The following is a 25249-nucleotide window of genomic DNA, read 5'->3' on the forward strand; positions in this document are numbered from 1 at the left end:
TGTGATGGAGAAGCTCTTCGTCTGAGTGGGTGACTATCCGTAGGAATTCTGGATACACTTTTTCCAAATGTCGGGCTTTATAATTGCGTGACCCACGGCACCTTTCCAGAGTGTTCCAAACCGTAAGCCTCGATGTCCTAGATCTGGCGACAGTTTGCTCCAGATTTGGAGTGTGATAATTTAACGAAAAGATAAGCGCCTCATCGCGCGTCCGTGCGCGACATCCCGCGCGCGCACTCGTTATGCGATCGTCCGTCAATGCGCGACCGTGGCGCAGACTCGAAGCTTGTACCTCTACCCCGTGCTTGTCCGCGCTACACAATATAAGACTCTTGACTCTTGTCCCGCGTCCACCGAAATGTCTGCCGACGACCTTGCCCTGCTCCTTGTGGCCGACGAACTCTTAGAGGAGATCGAAGAAGATGATCTTGAGGAGGAAGAGGAGGATAATGCTCTCCTCTCTGCATTTGTACTCGAGGGGCTGGAGGAGACACGGAGAGCACGCAATGAAGCCCGCCGCCGACGCTACTTGGTACGCCGTGAGCTGCTGCCTAATCCAAAGGGGGACACACCTTGGCAGGTGTTGTATGCGTCGCGCAGCGACAGAGCGTTCATCACGACCATGGGCCTGGATGTGGCGACCTTCAACTTCGTCCTGGGTGGCGGTTTTGAAGCCCGCTGGCAGGAGCGTACTATTGAATGTGTTGATGTTCAACCGTCGAACACTCGGCCTCGACCCCTGCGGCGCTCGCTCGATGCAGCTGGTGCACTCGGGCTCATCCTTCATTGGCTCACATCAAGCATGCGCGAGACGAGCCTGCAAGAGATATTTGCCCTCACCCCTGCCACTGCAAACCGTTATCTGCAAACAACCATCGAGATCCTCCACGGCACTCTTCTCGATCTCCCGGATGCTCGCATCGCATGGCCGACAAGTGTCGCCGAATTCCAGGAGTACTCCGACATCATTTCAGCAATGCACCCTCTGCTGGTCGGGGCGTTTGGGACCGTCGATGGCCTGAACCTGCCTGTGCAAGTGTCAGCAGATGAAGAGATTGAGAATGCGACCTATAATGGTTGGCTTCACGATCACTTCGTGAGTAACATCCTGACCTCAGTCTGCCCCAAAGGTACGCATCCTGAGTGTTATGCAGCATATCCTGATACTGATGATTATACAGGGACCCTACTCTATGCCATTCTTAATGCTCCAGGAAGCTGGCATGATTCCCACGTCGCACGGGATCTCTACGACTTGCTGGTGAACAACACTCCTCCTGGCTTTTACCTCGTCGCCGACACTGCATTCCCCCGATCGACTGCGGCGATCAGCCAGCGGATTCACACCCCCCTCAAGTCCACAGACGTGCTCCCTTCTGATCCCCGGGAGCGCAGGCGGATGGCAGATGTGAGCCGTCAGCTACTGTCTTGTCGCCAGTCAGTGGAGTGGGGCATGCGGGACATCCAGGGTTCTTTTGGACGCCTACGAGTACCACTTCCAATTAACAAGGCCCCTTTACGCCTGGAGATTTTGACCATTGTAGTTCGCATGCACCAGCTCCGGGTCCGTCGTGTGGGGATCAGCGAAATACGGAATGTGTATGTGCCAATCTGGCGGGAGGGGGATGACCTTTTGGAGCTCTGGTTTAACTGGGAGCGGATGCTTTTCTCTGACATACGGAAGAGGGACAGGGTTGCTAGATTCCACCATGTAACAGAGAGTTGAGTACAAAGGCAGAGTTACATTGGGACACCATACGCTTGACCAACATCATCAACGTACCCGCCCGTCAGCGGGACGCCTGCCACAGGAGCGAACCCCATGTTCATCATCATCTGCATCATGCGTAGCTCGTTCTGCAGACGCATATTGTCCATACGTGCTGCGGTAAGCTCCCGTGTGAGGTCATCCACCTGCTTGCGGAGCTCACGCAGCTCCACACGGTCATCACGAGCAGCAATGATGTTAGCAAAAGCTTCGAGGCGTTGAAGTCGGGACTGATCACGGGTAGCCTCTCGTTCTGCACGTTTCTGAGGATCGAGATGATCTTCAAGCGCAGCCAGAAGGCCGCTTGCACGCTGCCGGTTTCGCTGAGCCACCACAGCCCGTGATTGTTCTCTGCTGCCAACATGATCATCCTGACAGATGTAGTTAGCAATGCATTGACATCACCTCTAAATAATAGTAACACTTACCTTGACCTCATCAATCTTTGGACGCTTCACCGGTGGCAGGTCGTCGTTCTCACCGTCACCATCACCGACTTCACCATCACCCTCACCGGAAGACTCCACTATGGAGCCGGCATCGTCGCCCATCTCCTCACCCGAGTTTGCATCATCCCATTCCTCAGGGACAGGGTCATCGTCATTGACGACACCCAAGCATACGCGTTCCTGAATCTCGTGTTCGATGCGCTTCGCCTCCCGCACATCTGGAGGGCAGTCGGGATCTCCGGTGGGCTTTCTGGCATTAACGAGCTGCACTGCAAATGAGAGCAATATATACAACATGTTGAGTATACGCACCTTGTAGTACTTCGACCGCAACGAGATGACATCGCGCTTTGGTCGTCCCTTGGTGGACGCATACGCATTATACCCGGTGCAGACCTTCTGCCAGCCATGCTGCCCAGCTGGCATATGCAGGCGCACAAGGCGTAGCAGCTCGGTGACATCAGGCGCTGAGAAGTTCATGGAACCCCGGCGCCGTCCGCCCCGTCGCTGACCACGCACCGCCTGGACCTCGGACACGGTCGGTGGCTGCTGGACCTTCACTTCTTGGGCCGGTGTCGATGGCATGGAGTCGGAGCTGTGCTGAGTGGATGACAAGGCCGGGGATGCGAGCGTACTGTGAGAAACGCCATTCGAACGACCTCCGGTGCGCTTCCGCTTCTTGGGTTGAGCGGCCTGAGGCTCGTCTTGCGTCACCATCGACGGCGCGGCAGGGGGGATGGGCACGGAGACTTCTCCAGATAGGCGGGGTTGCTCAGGGACGGGCACCATAGCGTGGGGGAGGAGGGGCTGCTGGGGCTGCTGACGACGTACTGTGGACCGGGTTTGGTAGCGCTGCATGGGCTCTGAAGGGGTCGTTTTAATGCTACAGCTACTAGGCCGCAGAAATGGTGACGTACCTGGTGTCGAAGAGCCGTTACCGCTGCTTGCAGGGCCCCCTGCCGCTGGTTCCATGTTCATCAGAATGTTGGGGAACGTACTGTCCCTGTTGTCTTGATACTCTATTAGACATTATACTAGCTGATAGGATAGCTTGCTTACTGGTGAACGCCGGTGCTGACGGCGGAAAGTGCCACTGGTCGAAGTTGAAACTCGGGTCTATGGCAAGAAGTCAGCCAAGATACAACGAAGGATGCCTTCGTGAAAGCATACCATGCCCGAAAAGTGAGCCGCCAGTGACTGCCTCAGACGTCGAGAGCCCCGGTGAACTCGCGGGGTTCTGTGCGTTCACATCCAAGTTGACATCCGAGCCGTAGGGGACAGGCTGACTGGATGACATCTGAGGAAGTTTTGAGTCATGATCAGAGCACTAGTGCAGTATGAATAGAGCTTACCGTGGTGCTAGAGGTGCTGTTGGGGGGAGAGAAGTATGTACAGTCAAAGCAGAGTGTGTTCGTGAAAGCGTAGAGGTCGTTGTTGAGGCTCGAGGAGCGCGTCGAGACGCGTCGTGCTCGCGCCGCGCGTATAGACGCTCAACGAGATCGGAGATTGTAGATCAGCTCCCAAATCGGGGAGGTACCCACCTGCCGAACAGTTCGGCATGCGTCATTTTGGGCGCTTACAGTCTGGAAAAGCCAGACTGGAATCTGTAGGGGGGGGTCCCCCCCCCTACAGATTTTGGCGTTTGGAACATCTCCACGGGCGTCTGCACGCTATAAGCGAGATTTAGAAAAGTCATCGGACTTTGAAAATGTCACGCTGAATTTTCGAGAACCTCTCCGTCTGGCATTTAGATCGTCCAAAAGTGTAGCCAGACCCCCTACGGATAGTCACCCAGTAACTATCCAATAATGCGTCGACGAACGGCTGGGACTATAAAGCGCGGCAATCGTGTCAGTGACCAAGACATGCGCACATTACGTTGCAAGCCACGAATGTTCTACCTTGTCGTTAAACTTTGAATCTTTAATGGACGCTTCATTAGTACCCGCATCATCTTGCGGTACGACATGAAAGCCAGCTGGGCAAGCGTGTAACCAAGTTCGTCAGCGATAAACCATCGCATCTGAGGCATGAATGGACCAACCAGAGTAGAACGGAACATCCGTAACGGAATCCTCCATTGGTCCCGTTTAATCACAGTGAGAGGTTAGACAAGACACTCAGAAGGATCTTGCCAGCTGGTGGTTCCTGTTCAACGGCCGTCACCTCCAGAGCGCCTACTGACGGCTGCCAGCGACTCGTCCTTAATTATCAAATCTCAGCTTAGTCCTACTGTGTCGTGTTCCCACACCCCTTGCCATATTGCTTGTCTTTATTTGTGTCTTACAAGTGGGCAGGAACAGTCGGTAATAGGTTTTGGGGTCTTCTGGATACTAACAAGTTGGACATGTAAGGTCAATCCCTGTACGGGCATTAATCTGCGGCGGGTACATTGGCGGAGCGCTACGCACACTAGCTTCGGGTAGCGATGTCACCTTAGGCAACGAGCTTAGGGCCCGAAACAATCGAGGACAATATCTGCTAGTGAGGGAGGTCGGCCACGAGCTCAGTCGGGTGACATAGAAATACGGAGGGGGCACGTGGAATGCGCACGCAGGCGATATATTCCGAAGGGCAACGAAACACGGCCCCTGCCAGGCAGTCGTAGCAAAACACAAGTGTTACTTCATCTCTGCTGCTGCGTGTTGCCAATGCTCTCAAAACTCTGCGTTATTTTCTTCACGGCGGTCAGCGAAAAGGTCTGAGTCAGAGAACAGAGGAACACTGACGTTCCGCGGCGAACGCTTCTGGTGTATCGAATTCTGGGTCGATATCGATCGCAACGTACTCTAGGTTGTCGACTAGAGATCGCATGTCCTCGATGTATCGCTTGAAGTATCGCTCGTAGTCACCATGGTGGGCGTGGTCAAACGCAAGGCTGAGCATTGTCAGGCGTATCCCGTATCGCGCCCTGGATCGGAGTGTGTCGAGTATGGACTTGAACAGATCGTCGGAGACATCGAGTTGTGAGCCTTCGGACGAGTCTGTCTTGAAGTACTTCGGACCCGAGAAACCCACTGACGTCTTCCGCAACCCATCCCACAAGCTGGCATGAGAACCAGATCCACCGACTGAGATGTCCTCTATGAGAGGGAGGCTTCGGAACACGCCCGCCCAGTCGTCGTCCGTAAGATCTCCATGAGATCCCTCTACAGTCAGCTGTGTGATGGGCGCGTGGGAGAAGAGCACGATGAGGTCGCGAAAGAGGTGGGGCAGCCAAGGGTCCCAGTGCGAGGTTGTGTAACGGTCGGGGATGGGGAGCGTAAACGACATATTGCATCCATTGCCGGAGGCCCAGATTCCGAGAAATTCGGAGGAGCGTTCTGCGCGCACGGTGATAGATGTGACAGTATTGAGCAAGTATATCGCTCTCCAGGGATCGGGAGGGAGAAGACGGACCAAGAGGTTAGCCCCCTCGAGCTCCATCTCACGCGTGATGCCTTGAATAGTCGAATTTGCCATCGACGGGGCATGCACGTGTGCAAGTATAGATCTGGTGGTGTGGATAGATTCACCGGCGATCTTGAACGTCGAGAGGTACGGCAGTATTATACGTGTATGCGAGAGCAAAGGAGAAGTAGCGTCTGCGTCCTTTGGGAAGAGGGGAAGGTCGCAATGGTCCAGTACCAGGTCTGTTAGACGGGGGGTGGCCTCGAGAATATCCAGAAATTGGCGCATAGGTATGATCCACCGGCAGCGTGTCAAGACCAAGATGTGTAGTTGGGAATAGAGCGAGCTCTCTGCAGGCAGAACGAAGTTGTTGAGCGTCAATTGACGAAGGACGGGGAAAGACTCCGCGCTGAGTCGTATCTCCCGCCTGTTGCTATGGCGGTTATGAATAGACAGTGAGTGAAGGGTGGGCGTGCTAGAGTCGTATAGGAAGGTGAGGAGGCGGGGCATCGACGATTGCGAGATATCTGTTGCGTGGATCGAACGCAGGATGCGAGAGTGCTGGGGTAGCACGGATGAGAATACGCTTGGAGCCAGTGTCTCGTCACGAAGAGTAATGTTTGCAGGGGCGCCAGCACATCGCGACAGCGCCAAGGTCAACCACTCGTGTCCCTTACGCACAGAGATGTCGCGCCAGAAGCGTGGTTGGGTACATATGACCGAACGCCAGCGGACGCAGACACCTAGCAGGACCAAGAAGCGCTCTTCTTCCGTTTGAAACAACTGCCACGGAAACCGGTTTGGGGTGAGCGAGAAGAGGAAGGCTTCCGCTAGGATTTCGTCCGGGAGCTGGTGGATGAGGGCCGCTGCGTTGATGAGCCGGTCAACGCCTAGAAGTTCCCCAAGTAGCGTTTCGCGGCGCTGGGACAGCCGGAGTCGACTGCTACGAGAATTCGACGCGGTGTTCAAGCTCTTGGTGTTTCTTGGATTCATCACCGTCAATTGCACTGTCCGATGACTGCGTAAGCAATGCACCAATGGTAATACGTTGTGATACAAGGCAAAAAAAAACAGACCGAGCATCGAACGTTGACAGCAATATTACTCGGCAAAATGTACGTACCTCGACAATTTTGTTATGGGCCTAAAGGAGAACGCTTTGCCCGGCGCTTGAGAGTATGACGAGCGCAAGCTGGTGGGAGGGAGAGCCCAAGAAGGGAGTGACAGACCAGACAAAACGTTTGAGTCGCGCGCACTCACTCCAGAGCGCCTAAATGAGTATAATTGACAGCCGCCGGCAAAATAATTATCACGGACGCGGTACTCACTCGTCCCTCTCAAGAGCGTCCATGATATCGCTCAAGGCGGATTGTCAGGGATCGGTTGAGAGTAGGTCAGGTACCAGGATGTGAAGTCGGCCCCAGTACGGGCGACACGGGCGCATCGGCGACCCCGGCTGGCAACGAGGAAGACACGAAAATCTTGTAGATGCTTGAAAAGGCCACTCCGAAATCAGTCGGACGGTACAGTTCTTCCGCCTTGTCTGATGTTCTGGGGTTCTGCATCAAATTGTTGCCCCCAGCACTTGTCGCGACGCGTCGGGCGGCGGCCTGTGGCAAAGTGGAGGACGAGTTCGGGAATTTGATGGATGGGCGCAACAAATTGCCCGAAAAGGACATCAGCTTCCCGGGCCGCCTGATCCGGCACCCGGTCCGCCAGATTTGGATCGGGGACATGGGAACCGGGCCCAGAGCGCCGATCGAGCCTGTTTGTTCCTCACCACAAGCCGCTCAGTTCTGCTCAATTCTGGCCGGACGTGGTCGTTGGTCACTGCAGAGCTCGTTTGATGATGCTGATGGATTGAAGCGAGGATAACCGAAAAGTCCTGCGACCGGTGTAAGCCTACCTAACCCTAGTGGGGGAGTCGCTGGGTAGCTTTCCTCCCGCCCAAGCATTGGAGCTTGTGGGCCTCTGAGCCCCATGATATTCTACAATGAGCCTCTTTGTGTAATGAGTATGTCCACCTGTGTTTTTTTTTTTTCGCTCGCCGTCAGCTCCCTATGGCCCAAAGTACTACCATGAGCAGAGGAAGTTTAGGGAGGAGTCTCAAAAGTTACTGGATTTGGGAGGTGCCCGCGTCAACCGACCGGGACAATTCCACGTTCTGCACCTCCTCGCGTACTATCGCTTAAGTGCATCAACGTCAAGGCACGCCCTCTGGACCAGCGACCACATCCGGCCAGAATTGAGCAGCCCTAGTTGCACTCGGCCACCCCGGGCGCATCCTTTATCTGTCCGCCAGGAGTACAAAGGAAACCTTGGCAACACGACATCCAGCCCCAAGCCGGTGTACAATGTCCATCGATCTCTCACTCGACAGGATCAAGAGGTTGCTGGGCGTCCTGGCCTACACCCGACCCACGATCCACATCGCAGGAACGAATGGCAAAGGCAGCGTTTGTGCCCTGGTATCCTCGATTCTTACAGCCGCGGAACCCGCTCTCGCTATCGGGAGGTTCAACAGCCCACATCTCATCTCGGTGCTAGACTCTATTTCCATCAAAAATAGACCGATATCGGAGGAGGCGTACTTCTCCGCAAAGGAAACTGTAGAACGAACCGACAAAGAGAACACCATCGGCGCAAGCAACTTCGAACTGCTCACATGCACAGCGCTGGTAGCCTTCGAGCATGCGGCCGTAGACGTCGTCATTCTTGAGGTTGGAATGGGCGGCCGCCTGGACGCAACAAACGCCGTGTCAGACGACTGCATCCTCGTCTCTGCCCTTACCGCCGTCGACCTCGACCACCAGGCTTTCCTCGGAAACACGGTCGGAGCTATCGCTCGCGAGAAGTCCGCAATATCCAGACCTGGGAGGCCATTCGTGATCGGTCCGCAAGTTCACTCCGAGGTCACTGACGTCGCGCGATCTGTTGTAGCCGCGGTGGGAGGGGAGGTGATCCCCCTGCCCATTGTGACCCGGGCCAATTGGGACGACGCTCTGGATGGCCCGCCGCCGCCAAGAGACCCCGCATTCGAGGGCGCGTCTCCACGCCTTGTCCAAGTCTCCATGGCCTGTTTCACCGAGCCCGTCCGCGCCCTTCTTCCATTGCACGGAGCGCATCAGCTCGCCAACCTCCGCGTCGCGGCAGGAATTATCTCCGCCGTGCTCACCCACTCATCCTGCGAGAAATTCGGCCTGGGGCTGCGCGACCGCATTACGCCCACCGCGGTCGCCCGCGGGATCGCGAACACCCGCTGGCCCGGCAGGTTGTCCTACCACACGCTCACGCTGCCCGCCCAGGCACCGGCCGAACCGTCGGGGGCTCAGAAGCTGCTAGTTCTCGCGGACGGCGCACACAACCCCGCCTCTGCGACCGCACTTGCTGAGTACCTCACTGAGCTCTTGGGAGAGTCTCCCCAGGGGACGCCGAATCGCCCACTAGTGCTCACATTTGTGCTTGCGCTGTCGCACTCGCCGCCGAAGACCCCAGCACAGACCCTTGCCCCGCTCTTTGCGCTGCGCGAACGTCTTCCCCGGGGCCGCCAAGTGCGGATAGGTGCCGCGCTGCTCCGCTTCACCCCACCCGCAGGGATGCCCTGGGTCCGCCCCGAACCACCCTCGGTGATCCGTGCCGCCATCAGCACACTCGTCCCCTCGCCCGGGTCAACCATCGACCTCTGGCCAGACTCAGACGCGAACGAAGCAGAAGCGGCGGGCAAAAGCGAAACGGCGCTCGAGCGGGCCCTGCGCTGGGCCGCGGGTCGGCACGCGGCCGGGCGCGAAGACGCGCTCGTCGTGCTCGCGGGCAGCCTGTACCTCGTCGCGGATTTTTATCGGCTGCTCGCCTCGCTCGGGCAGGCGCAGGAGATCTGGGGTGCGAACTGAGAGGCCTGCGCCCTGCGCGCGCGAGAGCGCGCTGTCAGCGAGACGGAGGTGCGGACGTCCGTTCGTGTTGCCCGCTCACGCGCGCATTCTCCGCAGGAATCTGGCAATGCTCAGACGGCGGCGGACTGGGAACGGAGAAGCAGCAGCGGCAGGCGAGGTTCCCGCAGTGAACCGTGGACGTACGCAGGCCCAGGGTCGCCATCCAGGCTCTAGTGCCGCTTACGTTCGTGCTGGAGAGAAGATGCCGGGGGCGGGGCACGCGCGCGGCCGCGCACTGAACAGGCGGGTGCGCGTTTCTCCGACGCTTATCCCGAGAACGTCGAAGGCGCGCCGCTGTGGGACTGTGGGGGTGCGCGTCCGGCTCGACAAATGGACGGGGCATGGGACCCGATCGCGGGAGATCGGCGATGTGTGCGCGTTTGCCGTGGGTGGAGGCCGGTTGGGGTATGTCGGTGCAGTTTCGGATGTATGGGCGCGCGCATCGCAATAGAAAGCTTGTTTCCGCCTCGCACGCTAGACCATGTATGGGCGGCAGCGCGCTGAATGGGCCCCGCCGGGCTGCAGCGTCGGCAAAGACATCAGACCCGCAGGGGCGGGGAGCGACCCGGCGGCAGCTGCGCCATCGTGTTCAGAATGCGTCCGAGATGGTTGATGCGGCGACGTACTGCGCGCGGGCGCCGCGGGTGGGACGCGCACCATTATTTCGTGCAGGGGCGAGCGTGGGTCGGGCGGTGCAGCCGCTGAGAACGTCGCGAAATGGTCGGATATACACCGATGGAATACAGCAGCGCGTACAGGAGCACTATCGACACTGGGCAGGGAACCGAGCACTGCTTGCCGTCATCGCCCCGCATGTGCCCCGCAGAGTTTTTACGGCATGGACATCCTGACCACCGTACCGCCGCCCAGGTTGCCGTCGAACGTGAAGAAGTTCGCGATGGGGGGCTCGCGGGCGGCGAGCGCCTTCAGGATGTCCTGCGCCAGGAGGCCGCCGACGACGGCACACACAGGTGAGAGCTCGTGCGCTGCGGTGGTCGCCATCGTACTAACGAGATGACACACGGGCGTCAATGGGGGACGCATCGCGGTGGTCAGCCCCAGCAGTTAACCGATATCGCGAGAGAGGCACACGCACTCTATCAGCTCCCTCGGGATGCTCGGGAGGGTCTGCTTGTTCACGTCGGCCTCCGAGATGAGCCTGTTGGCGATGGCCTCCAGCTCCGCCGCCGCCGCCGGGTCGTCAGGCAGCGCGCCCTGGTGGGCACTTTGATACTCCCAGACCGCTATTGCATCCGTCAGCGGGCACCCGTCAGAAAGCATCCTAATTTGGCGCACCGAGCACGGTGAACACGACCGCCGGGTTGAGCTCCTTGGTCTGCCGCCTCGTCATGCGCGTCCACCGGTGCTGCAGAGCAGCCGTGAGCGGGACATATGTGGCGGTGTTCTTGACGTTCTTGGTGGCGTCCTTCTGGCCTGACTTGTCCCTAGATGTCGACCGCTGGTGAGAGACGATCCGCCGCTGATGTCATGCACGACGTACGGCGCGATGTAGTCATGTTGTAGCAGGTCGCAGAAGATGTAGCCCGCAAGGCCATAGGAGCCCCCGGCATAGAAGGGCTTGTTGAGTCGTCGACATGCGTCGTTCAGGCGGATCTGAGGAGCATGTCGAATACGATCATCACCCCGGTCGCCAGCGCCGCCCAGCGAGGATGCGTGCTTACCAGAGTGTTGCGGTCAGAGTCTGTCACGCAAACCATGTCGACGCCGTCGAGGAGCTTGTCGAGGGCATCACCTTCGAGGACAGATGGGTCTGACACGGTTTCCACTACCACAAGAGGGTTGAGGCTTTCGATATGCGACTTTGCCGCATCCACTCGCTGTCAACATGTGTGGTAAGCATAGAGTAGTTGTAGAGCGTATTGCACTGTTCAACAACAGTAGCTAGTCAAGGTGCTACGCCTGCTCGACGCATTTTGGATATGCACAGCGCCCGTCCAACAGAGCCCACAAGTGCCAGCCTAGGCCGCCGGCCCTGCACACGCTCCGCAGCACATACGCCGAGCCCGTACTAAACGTGAGAGCACACTTGGGCTGGTGACGCGAAGGATGCAATCTGAGAGACGGACGTTGCGCCCGTGGGTATGCCCAAGACAGGGTGAGCGCCGCGCGGCCGGCGGGCGCGGACAGAAATAGCAGAACGGCGCCACGCCGCTGTCACCAGCGACGGTGGGCCCCGTCCATGAACGCTAGCGTGTGCAACGGACAGCGGCATTCTCGAGCACAAGGCGCACTTGGGCATCCATGTGCCACAGAGTGCTCGTGGTGCGCTGTGCCGGGCCACCGAGCGTGGTGGTATCAGAGAGCCGGGCCGGGCGCGATCTCTCACCTTTTCGCCAACGTCTTCGTCTCTGAAGAAGAAACCTGCGCCGAGGTCCTCCTCGGCGACGTCGTCTGCGTCGACGACGACGAGCTTGCCAATGCCCGCCAGGACGATGTTCTTGATCGCCTCCGTGGCGACTCCCTTCAGTCGGACCACGACGATGGTGGCATTTCGCATCCTGTAGGGATAAAGTTACCATGAAGTCTGGCTCCGCAGCACACGAGTGCGGTCTGCACCAGCCGCTGTGGAAGACGGCGGGTCGGTAACAACCCCCGTCGACCGTCTCATGTGGCCCGCCGCGTCAACGCAAGCACGGTTTGCGCTCGAACGGGAATACACGCGAATGCTGCTGGGCGACGCTGAGTCGCAACTGGACCCTGCGGGGCCAGTTGTCATGCAGCTTCGCGCAGAGACGCGCGCCCACCTGACAGTGGAGAGAATAGCTCAGGGCACACGTGAACGCACCTTTGCTGGGCCTCGAGGCCCCAGAGGCGGATCTGCCTGTCATACACGGCCGCTTCATCTGCACGGGGGAAGACGAGAACAAGTGAGCGTCATGCAGCTGCGAAGACGGACGATACGCAAGGCGAAGCGCGGCATTCCCCATCGTGTCCGCATGGTGCGAGACAGTTCAGAATGTGCTCAGCAGACTGGGCGGCACTCGGGGCCTGTACCCCAGTACGTGGGGTGTATGTTGTCCGCATATGTGTGCGTCCGCGCGTATGCCAAGGCCTAGACACATACCTTCGGTGATCGAAAGCGGGACGCTCTTCGTTCCGGGTTCTAGCGTCGCCATTGTGCACAGAAGACGGGATAAGTCTCAAGGTGGGTATGCAGGCTCTACAACTCGCAATTGGTTGCGTTGAGGCTATGCCCAAAAGTCCCACGGCTGTAACGGACGCTGTTAGCCTGCTGTCCGCACCCGGGGAGCGCGGTGACGCCAAACTGCGCGTAGAAGAGAGGCTGGCGAGGAACTCACCGCGTACTGGACAAGGGCGGGTGAAGGGCGGACGACGTCACGTTGGCGAGTTTGGCCAGGTTCGCAAATCGCCTTTTCGGGAGGACCCCTGCCTAATTTCGGCCGTTGCCGCCGCAACCCCTAACCACACGCACCAGGCCTCCATTCATCGGTGTGGCTGCGGCCGCGAAGAAGTAGATGCGCAACATAAATATTGTTGGTCAATCTGTACGCGTGGGGGTGCGGGCCATGGACCTAGTAGTGTGCGTGCTGGCAGGAAGATGCGAGGAAACGCTATGTTGCAATACTGTAACCTTATGTTCAGGCCCGGGCCCTGCGGCGAAGACGACGATCACCCAGCTACACTCGCACACTCCGGCTCACCGGCCCACTGCCCGGCCTCCAGGAAGAGCGCGAGGCACAGGGCGGTGGGCAACGGACGCAGAACGGTGGCCAGCAGACATAGGCCACGGTAGGTAAAGTTCGACAGCGCGAGCAGGCTCGAGTTCATCAGAGTGGAACCGCTAACTAAGAATACAGCATTCGAAAGACGTGGCGACCGTCCCCTCGGTCGTAAGTACAGTATTGGTAGTTCATAGGAGCCATTAGCAAGAAAAGGAGAGACGGAAAGCGGTAGTAAGGAGGGTGCAGGCCTAGACACGTAGGAGTGGGTGGTGGCAGGTAACAGGAAGAAAACATGTGCATAGCCAACGGAACGGTTATAATACAGCCGGGCGTGCGGGCGGTCAGCGAGGCCGGCGCGGCCAGGGATAAACAAGGGAGAGCACAGCGGAAGGAAACACTACTACACGGGGGCGGGTACAGGGGTACATCCACTAAGATAGCATGGGGGAGATCGTCGAACCGTCCGGGAGCCTGTTCCGAGCTCATCGTTCCGCTCCCCCGACGACGTGCACCGGGACTCAACAAGGAAAGAACAGGGGCAGCGCGGGCAGCCTCCGCCGCGACAGGTCCCGACGGCAGCCCTTGGGCTGCAGGAATCAGCTGCCAGCAGGCACCGCGGCCGCAACCGCAACCGCGGCGGCGCCTTGCGCGCCTCAGTTGGCCATCAGCGGCATGCCGGTGTCGCTCCCCATGCCGTCCCTGTCGTCGTCCAGCCTGCAGGGCGATCGCAATGTCAATGTCAGTCGAACGTCTCGAGCGGCCGAGCCCCGGGCGAAGAGGACCGGACGTACAGGTAGTTCCTCTCGATCTCCGATAGAATGGACAGGAAGTCCCCTGGGGAGAAGCGCGGGTGTCAGCATCGAGCGGCGCAGGGCGAGACGGGAAGAGCAGAGAACAAGAACGACGGGGATCCGGAGCCGAGGGCGAGGGCGAAGGCGGGGGCAGAGGGAAGGCGGGCAGGAGAAGCGTTAGACTCACATAGATACGCGTGCGCGCGCGCGGCGGAAGCGGGCGCAGTCTCCGCCTTCCGGACTGCGTCCAGCAGCGTCGACGCGACGAATCGGACCTTGTGGACCTATCGCGCCACGCCTCCGTCAGCCACGGTTCCAGCGGAAAGAGAAGCGCTGATCTGCTCACCAACGAAGGCCCGTTCGTGGCAATCGACTGAATAGGGATGCTGCGGGGGCAATGCACGATAATTGTAAGCTGGCGGCGTACAATAGCTGGGGGCCCGCGCCGACGAACCTATGCAGGATGTTGAGAAGGTCGCTCGCGACCGCTTCTCTGTCTTCGGCCACCCGCCGCTCGTCCACGCTCCCTTGGAGCGACGTGATCAACTCGTCGCGGTACTGTTCAATCACGAAGCGGACCAATTGCTAGCGAGCCCAGAAGCACGTCCCATCAGCAACTCAGCTCGGAGCCTCGCCCAGCAGCCGTGGCATGGGAGAGGGTGGTATGGCGTGCGCGCACCTGTGTGACATAGAGGTTCGCCTGCATCACGAGGAACGGGTTCAGGGCGTTCGCGCGCGAAGCGTTCGGGTTGTCGAAGAAGTCCTTGACCTCGGTGAACGCCGCCTGTCGGAACCCGGCCCCACCGTACTCGGGTGGGATGTGCGACTGCGAGTGTGCCTGCTTCAGCCGCAGCAGCTCGGGGGCGTGTGCCAACGCCGCGACAATGCGGGAGTGCAATGCCTGCACTTCCTCGAGCCTCGCCGTGAGGAACTGTCCTTGAGGCGGAGACCGCTTGTCGACGCGGATTCGCACGAGGATCTCGCCCAGAAGGGCGAAAATGCGCGAGATGTAGTTCAGACCGGAGACGAGGGCGGTCTTTCCGTGCGGCTGAGGGAGGTATGCGCTCGGCGTGATGCTGCGAAGGTGCCGAGGCGACGGAGGCAGACACGGTCGGTGAAGAAGCGGTAAATAGTCGGCCTCACGCTGGACAGGCATGATCACTCACTATTCGTCGTCGAGCTCCCGTGGAAAATTGCACGTGGTATCCTCATCTCGGAGGCAGATCGGGCGCCCCAGAAGGATTGACATGGATTTATCCGCTGTGGTGAGAAAAAGCGCGGTCAGAATCGATGAGGATAGAGTTTCGCCGGGAGATCAGCTCTCGCGCGACCAATCGAAAAATCGGGCTGCTTACCCCCAAATAGTAACCAGAACGTCCTTCGACGGACTTCGCACTCAATGAGGTCGAGCCCTTCGTACGAGGACTCCTCGTGCATCCGCAGGGTGACCGCGATGTGCGCGGCCTCCCCAAAGGCCGCGTGCTGCGTTGCATCGTGGCCTTCGCAGAAATGGTACACGCAGTCGCTGAATCAAGCGTGTGTGAGCGATCACAAGGAACCATGAGAGCCAAGCAAGTATTTCAGTACTCACAAGTACCGAATGACAACATGCATCGACGTTGGAGGGTCGTACGAAGCGACGGTTATGTGCCGACTAGCCTCATGACAGGTCTGCGCAAGCTTCCGGACAGCATGGCGTTCCATGGGCAGATACGACCGGGGCACCTGCACGAGGGTGGACGCGACTGTCGACATCACGAGCGCGAAAAATAGCGGGTCGCGTTCCTCTCGCCGGGAGTGAACGTCAGCCATGAACGAAGGCTTGTGTACGCACGGCGTCAGGGGGTATACGAAGTCGAAGAAAAGGGCGATAATGAGAAGGATGGTATCACGGGGCGCGACGTCTTCCAACCGGTGAGGCCGGTAGTAGTACGACAGCGGGGGTATAGCAGTCGGCGGGAGGGCCGAGAGGGCTTGGTGTTGCTTGTACGACCAGTTGTGCAGGGGGTACGTACTGAATTGGTCCGTCGGCGAACCGTACTGCTGCGGGTCCTCGGTACGAGGTGGTGAGCGCGACGACAGACTGCTTGGCATCTCCGGCAAGCGCGAGTTGCCGAAGGATGTGGGGACGGACATCGAGAGTGGAGGGAATTGGGAGTGGAATCCATCCGCTGCGATGGGATAGCGAGAGGGTGGCAGCGCTGCTGAATGAATGGACTGCACAGGGCTGAGCGACGCGTCCAGGAAAGATGGCACCTGCGAAGAGGGTGAGAGGGCCGACTGGGTGGGGCTGGGTGCACCCTGTGATGTCGAGCGCGGAGACTGTGGGTGTTCGGTGCCATTTTGATTTTCCTGCTGGGCCGCGGCTGCTGCTGCGGCTGCCTCTTGCAAACGGCGAAGGTACCTGAAACACGGGCGATGATATGTTTGAGACTGTAGCCGTGCATGAACATGTCTATATGCGCGACTCACAAGTTGGGCGGGCCCCTCTTCTTGGGCTGATAGTCGTAGGTGCACGGAATACCGAGGGTGATACAGTGCTTGCAGGACCCCTTCGGATCGTCCGGATTCTCGCGAGCGCACCTCACCTTGCGCGCACGACAAGCATCGCAGCCTGGTGGACACTGTTAGAGAGCGCGAAGGAGAGCGGAGGGCGGCGGGGAGGACTGACTCTGTGATTGCCGCCTAGAGAGGGGTCAAACGCGTCTTGTCAGCGGCATGTTCTGGAAGAAGAGAGAGAAAGGCACAACATGGCGAAGGGGCTGTGGCGAAAAAGAGAAAGATACGCGAGGCGGATGCGGGGTAGAAGAGCAGGAGATGACGGAGGGAGGATGCGAATGCGGGGACGTCGAGGAGAAGGGGATGAAAGGGGTGCGGGGAAAGCTCGGAGAAAGCGTCACTGACTTTCTCTTGATCTTGCTGTTTTCGGACGGGTCCTTGGGAGAGAGGTCGTCAGAAGGGGGTGTGGGCGAGTTTGGTTCTTTTTTTGTACGAGCAGAGGGCATGGTCGAGGGAAGGGCGGCGGAGGCAGGGACGGGCGTGGGTGCGGGCTGGGCGTGGGCGTGAGCGCGGGGGAGGGGAACGGGGGAGCGGAGGCGCTGTTGATCGCGCGCGGGGTAACAGCCTTTCGCGGGGCGGAGGCGGATGCGGAGGCGGGGCAGCAGTCGACGCTCTCTCTCCAGAGGCAGCAGCTATAACCCCTCGGGCTATTCGCGAAGGGCGGAGTGAACAGGGTCTCGGGCGCGGGCGAGTGCGAGAATCCGCCCCCTTGATTTTGAACCGAGTCCATTTGTTTGCGCGCGTGTTGCCCATTTAATTCTCGCTTTTCGCGCGTTTCCGACATGTCCCTAACGGGTTCTCGCCCATATGCTCGCATCAGCCCTCCATCTCGCCCGATCCGGCACTCTGCAGCCCCCTCCCCGGCCTCTCCGTCCGCTCCTGCCCAACAACGCCCTCCGTCACGGGTCCCTCCTTCCGCGCGCCCGGCCAAACCCCGGCCCTTCGCCCCGCGCCGTCCCCCTGGCGCTCTCCTCCCATACGCGGCGATCTCTATCTCAATCAAAGTTGTCGTTCCATGCTGGCACCCACCCTTCTCCGTCCGACAAACGCTCTCACTCCCCCACCTACGCATGTCTTCAAATGTCCCCTTGCCTTAGATTAGTACTCTATTACGACACCCCCGTCGCGTTGTGTATACCGTAGTAACAGCCAATCGCCTCTGCTCCTCCCCGCACTCGTTCGCCGTCCACCGTCCACCGTCCTCCGCGCCGCATCGTGCCTCGCCGCCTTACAATGCATGCCCTCGTCATACCCATCGCGGCCTCTCCTGTCAGAAGACGCTTCCTCGCCCACGTGAACGACGACCATCAGCCCCGAATCCTTCTGCGCGTCCGGGACGGCCAAGCCCCAGAACCGAGGCGTCCTGCCACGCGCAGCGGGCGATGGTCGTCCCCGCATGACCCGCAGCGTCTTCGCCGTGCGCCCCCTACGAGGTGCGCTCCAGCAGGCCGTCGCCCCGTGACGATGCGCGCTGCACCCGGCTTCTATCGGAACGTCCACGAGGATCACCCGCCTCGGGCCCTTTAGCCTTTGCGCGCGTCCCCCGCATCCGCCGCCTCGAGCTCCGCCGCACTCGGTCGGGTCCTTCGGTGCCGCACCAGGCGGAACGCCTCGTTCGCGAAGCCCAGCTCGTATAGCATTACCGTCGCCACTTCAGGCTTCACCCAGCCCTCCTGCGCGTGCCGCCGAAGCTGGCCAGCGATGGAGTCGCGGATGCGCTCCTGCGTGTTGTCGCGCGCGTCGACCTTGCCCTTGACGTACAGCCGCCAGAACGTGAACGCCTTCATAGGTTTGTGAGCGGTGAGAGCGGCGATGATACAATCCCAGCCGACACTCGGAGACGGCGGAACTCCCCGCTTCAGCATCATGTCGACGATGACCTCCGCATACTTCAACCGGGCCTCTGGTGAGGTGTCCTCGGACGCGCGCCCAGAGACGGCCGCGTGCAGGAGCGAGGCTAGCGTCTTGAAGGTGAGATCCTCGATACCAGCGTCCCTCGACTGCTGGATGAGTGAGCGGACCAACGCCGGGTTGCCTTTGTGTGCCGCCCAGTGAATGACAGTTCCAAACGACACCGCGTCAGGCTTCATGTCAGACGCGCTCATCTTCTGGATGTACCGCGCGCCCGCGGCGGGGTCTGCGCGCGCGACCATGCCCAGCGCAAGGTTGACGTCGTGCATGTCCAACTTCATCCCACGCTCCTTCAGAAGCACGAAAATGTCCAACGCCTCGCTGTCGCGCTGGAGGATCGACGCGCCGCGCGCGAGGCTCGTGAGATCATAGTGCGACGCGCTCTCGAGCGGCAGCTTTGTCTCGCGAAAGGCGTCGTAGACACGCGCGGCGAATGCTCGGAGGTCGGCTTCGCGCGCGAGCAGCTCCGGGTACGACAGCGTGTCGAAGCCCTTGAAAGCGCGGTCGTGCGTCCCGTCTTTCGCCCCCGCCGAAGCGTCAGAACCGTCAGAGGACGGCGGCTCCCCAGAGTCGGACTGCGGGTGCGGGGGTGGGGTCGTAGCCTCTGAGGAAGGTGGAGCATCAGATGCGGGGAGATCCAGTCCCTGGGATAGCGTCCGCGATGAGGTCGGCGGGGGGACGGCCTCCTGATCGTCCGAGGACGCGCTGCCGTCTAGGTTTTCCCGGTGTGCGTCCGAGGCCACAGGACGTCTCCGCTGCACCGCCGCCTTTGTCTGGTCTGCGACATGCGAGAAGAGGCTGACCATCCGAAGCATGGTAGACGCGTTGCCTACGACATACAGTGCGTCAGGCCCGGTCGAATAGCGCTCCCAAAGCGCGCGAGCTGGCGAGGCCAGTCCAAAGAGGGCGCTTTGCGCGATGAAGGATGCGCGAACGTGACGGGCCAGGGGAATGTTCTCGTCGACAACTTGGTGTACGAGCAGGCGCCCGAGCTGACCGTTGCGACTCTTCGTGCCGAGGAAAACCATCAAGCGCACGAGGGCAGCGTCGCGCGGCGGGGGATATGAAGCGTCTTGAGCGTTGCGTGACAGGCGGTAGACAGTCTCAGCGAGCTCGGGCATGTCACAATCGAACGTCGCGTTGTAGAACCGATGCAGGATATCGGTTGGGAGGACGTATCCATCCGCGCGCTTGAGGAGCATGTCAATCATCGAGGTCGCGTTCTGTAGGTCCTCTGCTCTAGGGTGCTTGAGCGCCCGGTCCAACCAGTCTTCAACCAACAAGGCGAGCGGGGGTGAGATACTTTTCGCAGTAGATACCACGGCCATGAGAAGCGTCGTCGCGCGAGTGAACCACCCATATTTCAAGCACGAACGAAGCAGGACAGAGAGCACGACGTAAACGAGGTCCGTCGACGTCAAATCTGTGTCTTGTATCGCCTGGGAGTCGATGAGTTGTCGGTCGACCAGCGCCGCCACAAGGTCGGTTGCCTTCATGTCCCCTAGCAAAGCAAGGCGCACGGCGACCCTGTAGAGCGGCCAAAGAATCCGGGGAACCGCGATACCGCTAGCGGTAGACTCAAGTGTATCCGCCTTTGCCCAGCGCTGCGAAATGAGCTTGCGATCGCCGAGGGCAGGCAGCTTGTCCAGCAGAATGGGAACGAGCAGGTCCAGGAGCTCCTTGTCCAGCTTGTCCGGCGGGTACTGCATCAGGGCCCGTATCAACGTTGTACGAGTGAACGTGCTGAGGAAGTGCAGTTGATCGTGCCTCTTCAAGCATTGCAGGAGGGCGAGAATGTCCGCCTTGCTGAGCATCCGCTTGAACTTCAGGGTGCTGAAGAGGATTTCTAAGATCTTGCGCCCTCGTACCTTGCCTCGGCGCTCGTCCAAAATGAGGATGGCATCCTTGACGAAGGTTGGAAGATGCTCCGGTTGGTTTTGATAGACGCAATGCCAGAGCGCGCCGGAGAAGAACTCAGAGGAGATAGTGGTGAGGGCTTCAACCCCTCCTGCTCGCACCGCAAGATAGATACCCACAGGGTCCTTCTTGAACTTCTCGTTGAACGCTTCGACCTCCTCGGGTGATGTCCACGACGGCAGTGCTACCGTATACGCCGGCTCTGTCTCCTCCTTCGCCGCATCCACGGATAGGTTGTTCTCCCTGGCGAGGATGGGTGGCTCTTCACTGGTATCCGCGTCGTTAGGTATGGGCTGTGGTGGGGTAGCATTTGAGTCACTCGCGTCTGCCGGGTACGTGCCCTGCGAGACGGATGGAGTAGGAGTGTGCGAGAGGCGACCGGGGCGTGAATGGAGGTGGGGTGGTACAGCGCGAGGGAGGGCGTTCCGGGTCGTTACGAGGGCTGTAAATTGTCGCTGTGCAGGAGCTCGCAGCAAGTGGTGCCGACAAAAGAACATATAGTCAACTGTTATGTCCAAGGCGAACGGCGTCATCAAGGTGTTTTGCGCGTACGCTGAACGCGTTGCGACGTACCTCATACCGCGGTTCTGCCACCCACTCTAGAAGGCTACCAGCGCAATTGTCGAGGCGCACAGTGGGGGACGAGGCGAGGCCGGTCGTCAGCGAGCACAGTTTTTCGAACGCGAGGTCAGCGACGGAGTTCACGACAGCACTCGCTCGTCTCCCTAGGCGCTCATCCGCCCGGAGGCACGCACGTGGCCCTTCGGTAATTGCCGCATTCGGGTTGGCTAGCGGCGGCGGGATCGCGATTTGTTCAGTGCCACTTGTGAACTTGCCTCTATGTCTGTTTTTCCTCAGATATTCCTTGCACTGGGGCGTCTGGTCTGGCTAATACATAGTGTGTTAAATGTCGGAACGGTCTATCTTGGTTGGCCGGAATGACCCATGATTGCGGATCGTGCTTATCCGCCGGTCTCCTACTATCGCACTTGTTCTACGCCTCGGTCAATTCCCAGCCCAGTCAGCATTTCACAAATTTGATTACACTCCAGGGAAATAGACGAGGCCGCCCGACGCTCTCGTGAGACCACTACGACCCGGAGACTCTCACAGGTTCTGACATTTGTGTTCTATCCATCGCTCGTGCTACAATCCATCTACGAATCCTCGGATAATCATGAGGTCATGCACTTCTCTTGATTCTCAGAGGTCAGTCGCACCCCTCCGACTGCTCCCGAACGAGTTAGTCTCCTTTCCATCCTTCTCTATTCAGTCCGTGCCGATGTGTACCCCAGCCTAGGGCGTCTCCTGCAACTTCTCGGGTTTGATCCTGGATGGGGTGTCGCATTGGCGTTGCATGAGAATAAAATAGCGAATCCGTGCATTAAAATTAAGCGAACAGATGATCATCCGTCGCAGATCATCCGCTCACACCGTAGCGGATAGTTGGACGTTGTAATTTTCATCCGATGTCCGAGGTCGCCGTCTGCTCGTCTTGTCAAAGCACTCATCAACGGTACGGCACTAAGCTTCTCAGGAATTTCTACGTCGAATCCGCTGTTTTCGGTGCCTCGCATACAAATTGCGGCTCCGCGCTCCCCAGCCGAAGAGAACATTGACCGCCTGACCCCAATCATAAAGCCCTCCCCACGCCCTCCATGAACCCGGTTGATGTTCGGGATCATCTTGGGTTCATCGCGGCGCAGCGAGCAGCAGAACGGCGTCGACGCGGCCGAGACCGTTATAGCTTAGCGTTGATCCGTAATTGGGTCTAAAAGCTGATTTCTGACGACCCCACGCCGATGTCTGCTTCCTTTCCATACACGTCCGGTTACCTAGAGCGTATCGTTGTTGTTGTGCTTAACCGTACTGCCGCCGGTACTTGGCTGGACCTCCGACCAGACGGACGGAAACTATTCGCGGGCATGAGTGATTCGGTGTTGTCCTGCAATATTTGCCCCGGTACCGATGTCGGCATTATCTGTAAGACCGAGGCCGGGGGATTTTGTTTCTGGGGGACGGATGGCTCTGCCGATGCCCCTTTGGGCAATTTGATGCAACGGCGACTTAAACCTAACGACGCAAAAGGTACAGGATACCTAGGCTACCGGCACGATCCTGTGGGAGATGGGAGAATACCATCGGAGTGACTTGGCCCCTGTAGGAAGTGGGGCTCTCGGAGATACCTGTCGGAAAGACGTAAGTGCAGTCACTGGACCAAGAAGGTTTATGACGATGCTTCAGTTCAGGGCTGACCCTCGGGAAAATCATCCTCATACACCGTTCAATGTGAGACAGGGAAGAAGAAGAGTTCTAAAACGGGTGATATGCCTAATTGGCCTCGATTGAAGTATATGTAATCTAAGATCAGTACTAGGTTGCTTTGCTCAATGGTAAGCCAGTCGGGTAAGATCGTTCTTGGACACCTTCCTAATTTAGACGTACACTGCACCCGCAGGATGGGAATTGTGGGCGCTTGTCATCATGAACTGACGGCAGGCTGCGCGCGGCACTCGCCACCTCTTCCGCCACTGCCCTTTCTTCTGCTTACTTGTCTATCTGGACCTCTTGATATCAAAATCTACTTCAAACTGCTCATAATACCTGTGGATTTCCGTCTGGCCGCGCAGAATGGGTGCATCGCAGTCCACGGCGTCACAAATCCCATCTCGGGCCCTACATGTCCTCCGTGTTACCCCGTCCTCCCCCGCGTCCCATACCAACATAGAACCCTACTTCGACTTTGTGATTGGATATAAGGGCGATGTGCACTCCTTCAACACGATCGAAGCGTCCGAGCTGGAACGGATAGTCGAGAGGCATGAAGGGAGGAACCTATACCTTGTCATGTGGAACAGCAAAACCCAGAGTTCACGCAGTACGTCAAGGGGTCCGCTCTATATCTGTCTTAATGTCTTACAAGCTTTGGGTGCGCAGTTGTCCTCGTAGTGCCTTCACGCGATTGGTCTTCACCGCATGCGAATATCCCGGACCCCCAGGAGCCCGAGGCCGAGCGGAAGCCTTCTCTGCTTGGCTTGAGCATGCGCATGTGCGAACCGGAGTTTGCCATGGACAATGTCTGGCACGTTCTGGACGTGCTCGAGGGCAGCCCCGCGGAGAGCGCAGGCCTAGTGCCGTATGGGGACTGGATTATTGGCTGGTCTGGCGGCGTTCTGAGCGCAGAAGGGGACTTCTACGATGTTGTCGAAGCGGTGCGTGCCTTTCATGTCCGCGCCCTCCTCGTGGAGCGCCGTCCGTCTCACGCACATTACAGCATATCGACAAGCCGTTGCGCGTGTATGTTTATTCTTACGACTTCGAGTGCGTATCTTTACCCCCCTTCTGTCCGCGTTCGTTATGCCTGATGCCATTCGGATGATCGCACAGCACCATCCGCGAGGTGGTATTGATTCCCAACCGCCACTGGGGCGGGGAAGGTTTGCTGGGCTGCGTTTTTGGGTATGTTTCTCCCCCGCTGTCATTTAATGTGCTTTGGGGTGACATCTCTCGTAGGTTCGGACTACTGCACCGGATACCACCCCTTCCGGCGGACCGCGAGCCGGGTGCCATTCCACCGGAGCTCGCCCAAGATGAAGCGGACGACGAGGAGTACGAAGAACAGCAGCTCTTCGTCCCGGCGGATCTGCCCGGGACAGCGGAGACTCCCGAGGAGCTCGAGGAACGGCTACGCTGGGAGCAAGAGGAATGGGATCGTCAGCAGTCATACGCGGCAGCGTACGAGCAAGGGCATGACCAGGCTTATCGGCCCTCCTCTGCATACTACGGCGAGGACGACCATGAGAACGAGCACCCCCACATGCATGCGCATGCGCATGACGCAGATTTCCAGCACGGTGCCCACCAGGTTGAAACACCGCACGCTTCTCATTCACACTCGCATTCGCACTCGCACGACGCGCACGACGATCACCACCACCATGATCACCACCATGATCACACGTCTGCACACGGGAACGGGCATGCACACCATGATCACGACCACGACCACGACCATGACCACGATCATGACCACGACGGGCATGACCACGCGCACGAAGATAGCCACGCAGACGAGGACGACAGCCAAAATGGTGCAGGTGCGAGCGCAAGTGGAGCGGCCCCCGCACCGCCACAGACCCCCGCAGCCCCCGTCCCTCGCCCGGCCCAGCGGACGCCGTCGATCTCGTTCGCAAGTCCGCGCGCGTCGACGCCCACGCCCACGCGCCCGTTCGGCGCATACATCAACGGTGGTTCGTCGCGCCAGTCCTGAACGTTCTCGCACGACACTCAACGCTGCCCCCTTTCTTCGCGCACGCCCATTGAAGGTTTCGGCCCGGGCATGAGTCCGCGCACGCCGTCCTGGGACGGGCGCGGCATCGGGTTTGTCGGTGCGGGCGCGGGAGGACACGCCCGAAATATGTCGGGCAGTGGCGTGGGAGGGAGGGAGGCCGTTTGGGAGGGCGAGGGCGACGGGGATGGCGAGAGTGTGGCGGACACCGACGCGACGGACATGACGGATACGACCGACGTCACCTCGCAGGGCAGTCTCACGAGCGTCGATTGAACGCGCGAAGGAGGGCGTCGTGCCCTGCTGCGCGTCATCTGTACTGGTTCTCGTCATCGCTGAGCGCATGTAAAATGGTCGAGTTGCTCGTTTGCTATAGCATGCGGAAGACGTCGACGTTAGTGTTGTCACTTATTTCGGACTTTGGGTGGATAGGGGCAATCTCCAGGATATACATTTCTCGGGTACTCACGCATGCGCCTTCTACGGCCCCGCAGAGGCCGGGGAGCAACGATCCAGGCTTCGCAATCCTGTGCGTAGCAGAAC

General features: G+C 59.2%; 8 protein-coding genes across 8 annotated transcripts; 3 read left to right on the forward strand and 5 right to left on the reverse strand.

Annotated features, from left to right (window-relative positions):
- Positions 1-358: 358 nt before the first annotated feature.
- On the forward strand, positions 359-1726 carry TRAVEDRAFT_137211 (uncharacterized protein; the record flags this gene model as incomplete). The annotated part of the gene is made up of 2 exons (XM_008047372.1): positions 359-1130; positions 1182-1726. The coding sequence occupies 2 exons, from the start codon at positions 359-361 to the stop codon at positions 1724-1726; spliced, it is 1317 nt and encodes a 438-aa protein (XP_008045563.1).
- Positions 1727-1740: 14 nt separating this feature from the next.
- On the reverse strand, positions 1741-3784 carry TRAVEDRAFT_25011 (uncharacterized protein; the record flags this gene model as incomplete). Its single annotated transcript, XM_008047358.1, has 9 exons — positions 1741-2139; positions 2197-2481; positions 2530-2628; positions 2737-3047; positions 3135-3236; positions 3277-3333; positions 3388-3514; positions 3570-3585; positions 3759-3784. The coding sequence occupies 9 exons, from the start codon at positions 3782-3784 to the stop codon at positions 1741-1743; spliced, it is 1422 nt and encodes a 473-aa protein (XP_008045549.1).
- A 1139-nt stretch (positions 3785-4923) lies between these two features.
- TRAVEDRAFT_54444 (uncharacterized protein) lies at positions 4924-6600 on the reverse strand (the record flags this gene model as incomplete). The annotated part of the gene is made up of 1 exon (XM_008047373.1): positions 4924-6600. One exon carries the CDS (start codon positions 6598-6600, stop codon positions 4924-4926), a length of 1677 nt encoding a protein of 558 aa, XP_008045564.1.
- A 1361-nt stretch (positions 6601-7961) lies between these two features.
- TRAVEDRAFT_176317 (Mur ligase) lies at positions 7962-10002 on the forward strand (the record flags this gene model as incomplete). The annotated part of the gene is made up of 1 exon (XM_008047374.1): positions 7962-10002. One exon carries the CDS (start codon positions 7962-7964, stop codon positions 9495-9497), a length of 1536 nt encoding a protein of 511 aa, XP_008045565.1. The 3' UTR covers positions 9498-10002.
- Positions 10003-10247: 245 nt separating this feature from the next.
- TRAVEDRAFT_157308 (E1 ubiquitin-activating protein AOS1) lies at positions 10248-12837 on the reverse strand. Its single transcript, XM_008047375.1, has 8 exons — positions 12622-12837; positions 12343-12400; positions 11884-12055; positions 11219-11374; positions 11038-11150; positions 10833-10981; positions 10633-10780; positions 10248-10542 (listed from the first exon to the last, which is right to left on the reverse strand). The coding sequence occupies exons 1-8, from the start codon at positions 12671-12673 to the stop codon at positions 10368-10370; spliced, it is 1023 nt and encodes a 340-aa protein (XP_008045566.1). The 5' UTR covers positions 12674-12837; the 3' UTR covers positions 10248-10367.
- Positions 12838-13401: 564 nt separating this feature from the next.
- Positions 13402-17036, reverse strand: TRAVEDRAFT_75707 (uncharacterized protein; the record flags this gene model as incomplete). Its single annotated transcript, XM_008047376.1, has 12 exons — positions 13402-13954; positions 14032-14074; positions 14219-14315; positions 14378-14417; positions 14486-14616; positions 14711-15107; positions 15198-15291; positions 15387-15556; positions 15623-16435; positions 16504-16645; positions 16703-16716; positions 16936-17036. 12 exons carry the CDS (start codon positions 17034-17036, stop codon positions 13894-13896), a joined length of 2103 nt encoding a protein of 700 aa, XP_008045567.1. The 3' UTR covers positions 13402-13893.
- Positions 17037-17667: 631 nt separating this feature from the next.
- On the reverse strand, positions 17668-21541 carry TRAVEDRAFT_67694 (uncharacterized protein; the record flags this gene model as incomplete). The annotated part of the gene is made up of 4 exons (XM_008047377.1): positions 17668-20759; positions 20992-21017; positions 21174-21306; positions 21530-21541. The coding sequence occupies 4 exons, from the start codon at positions 21539-21541 to the stop codon at positions 18114-18116; spliced, it is 2817 nt and encodes a 938-aa protein (XP_008045568.1). The 3' UTR covers positions 17668-18113.
- A 1443-nt stretch (positions 21542-22984) lies between these two features.
- TRAVEDRAFT_32422 (uncharacterized protein) lies at positions 22985-25151 on the forward strand. Its single transcript, XM_008047363.1, has 5 exons — positions 22985-23296; positions 23356-23630; positions 23693-23739; positions 23806-23877; positions 23932-25151. The coding sequence occupies exons 1-5, from the start codon at positions 23050-23052 to the stop codon at positions 24686-24688; spliced, it is 1398 nt and encodes a 465-aa protein (XP_008045554.1). The 5' UTR covers positions 22985-23049; the 3' UTR covers positions 24689-25151.
- Positions 25152-25249: the final 98 nt, after the last annotated feature.

This window comes from Trametes versicolor, assembly GCF_000271585.1.
Source record: "Trametes versicolor FP-101664 SS1 unplaced genomic scaffold TRAVEscaffold_18, whole genome shotgun sequence".
Classification (NCBI taxonomy): domain Eukaryota; kingdom Fungi; phylum Basidiomycota; class Agaricomycetes; order Polyporales; family Polyporaceae; genus Trametes; species Trametes versicolor.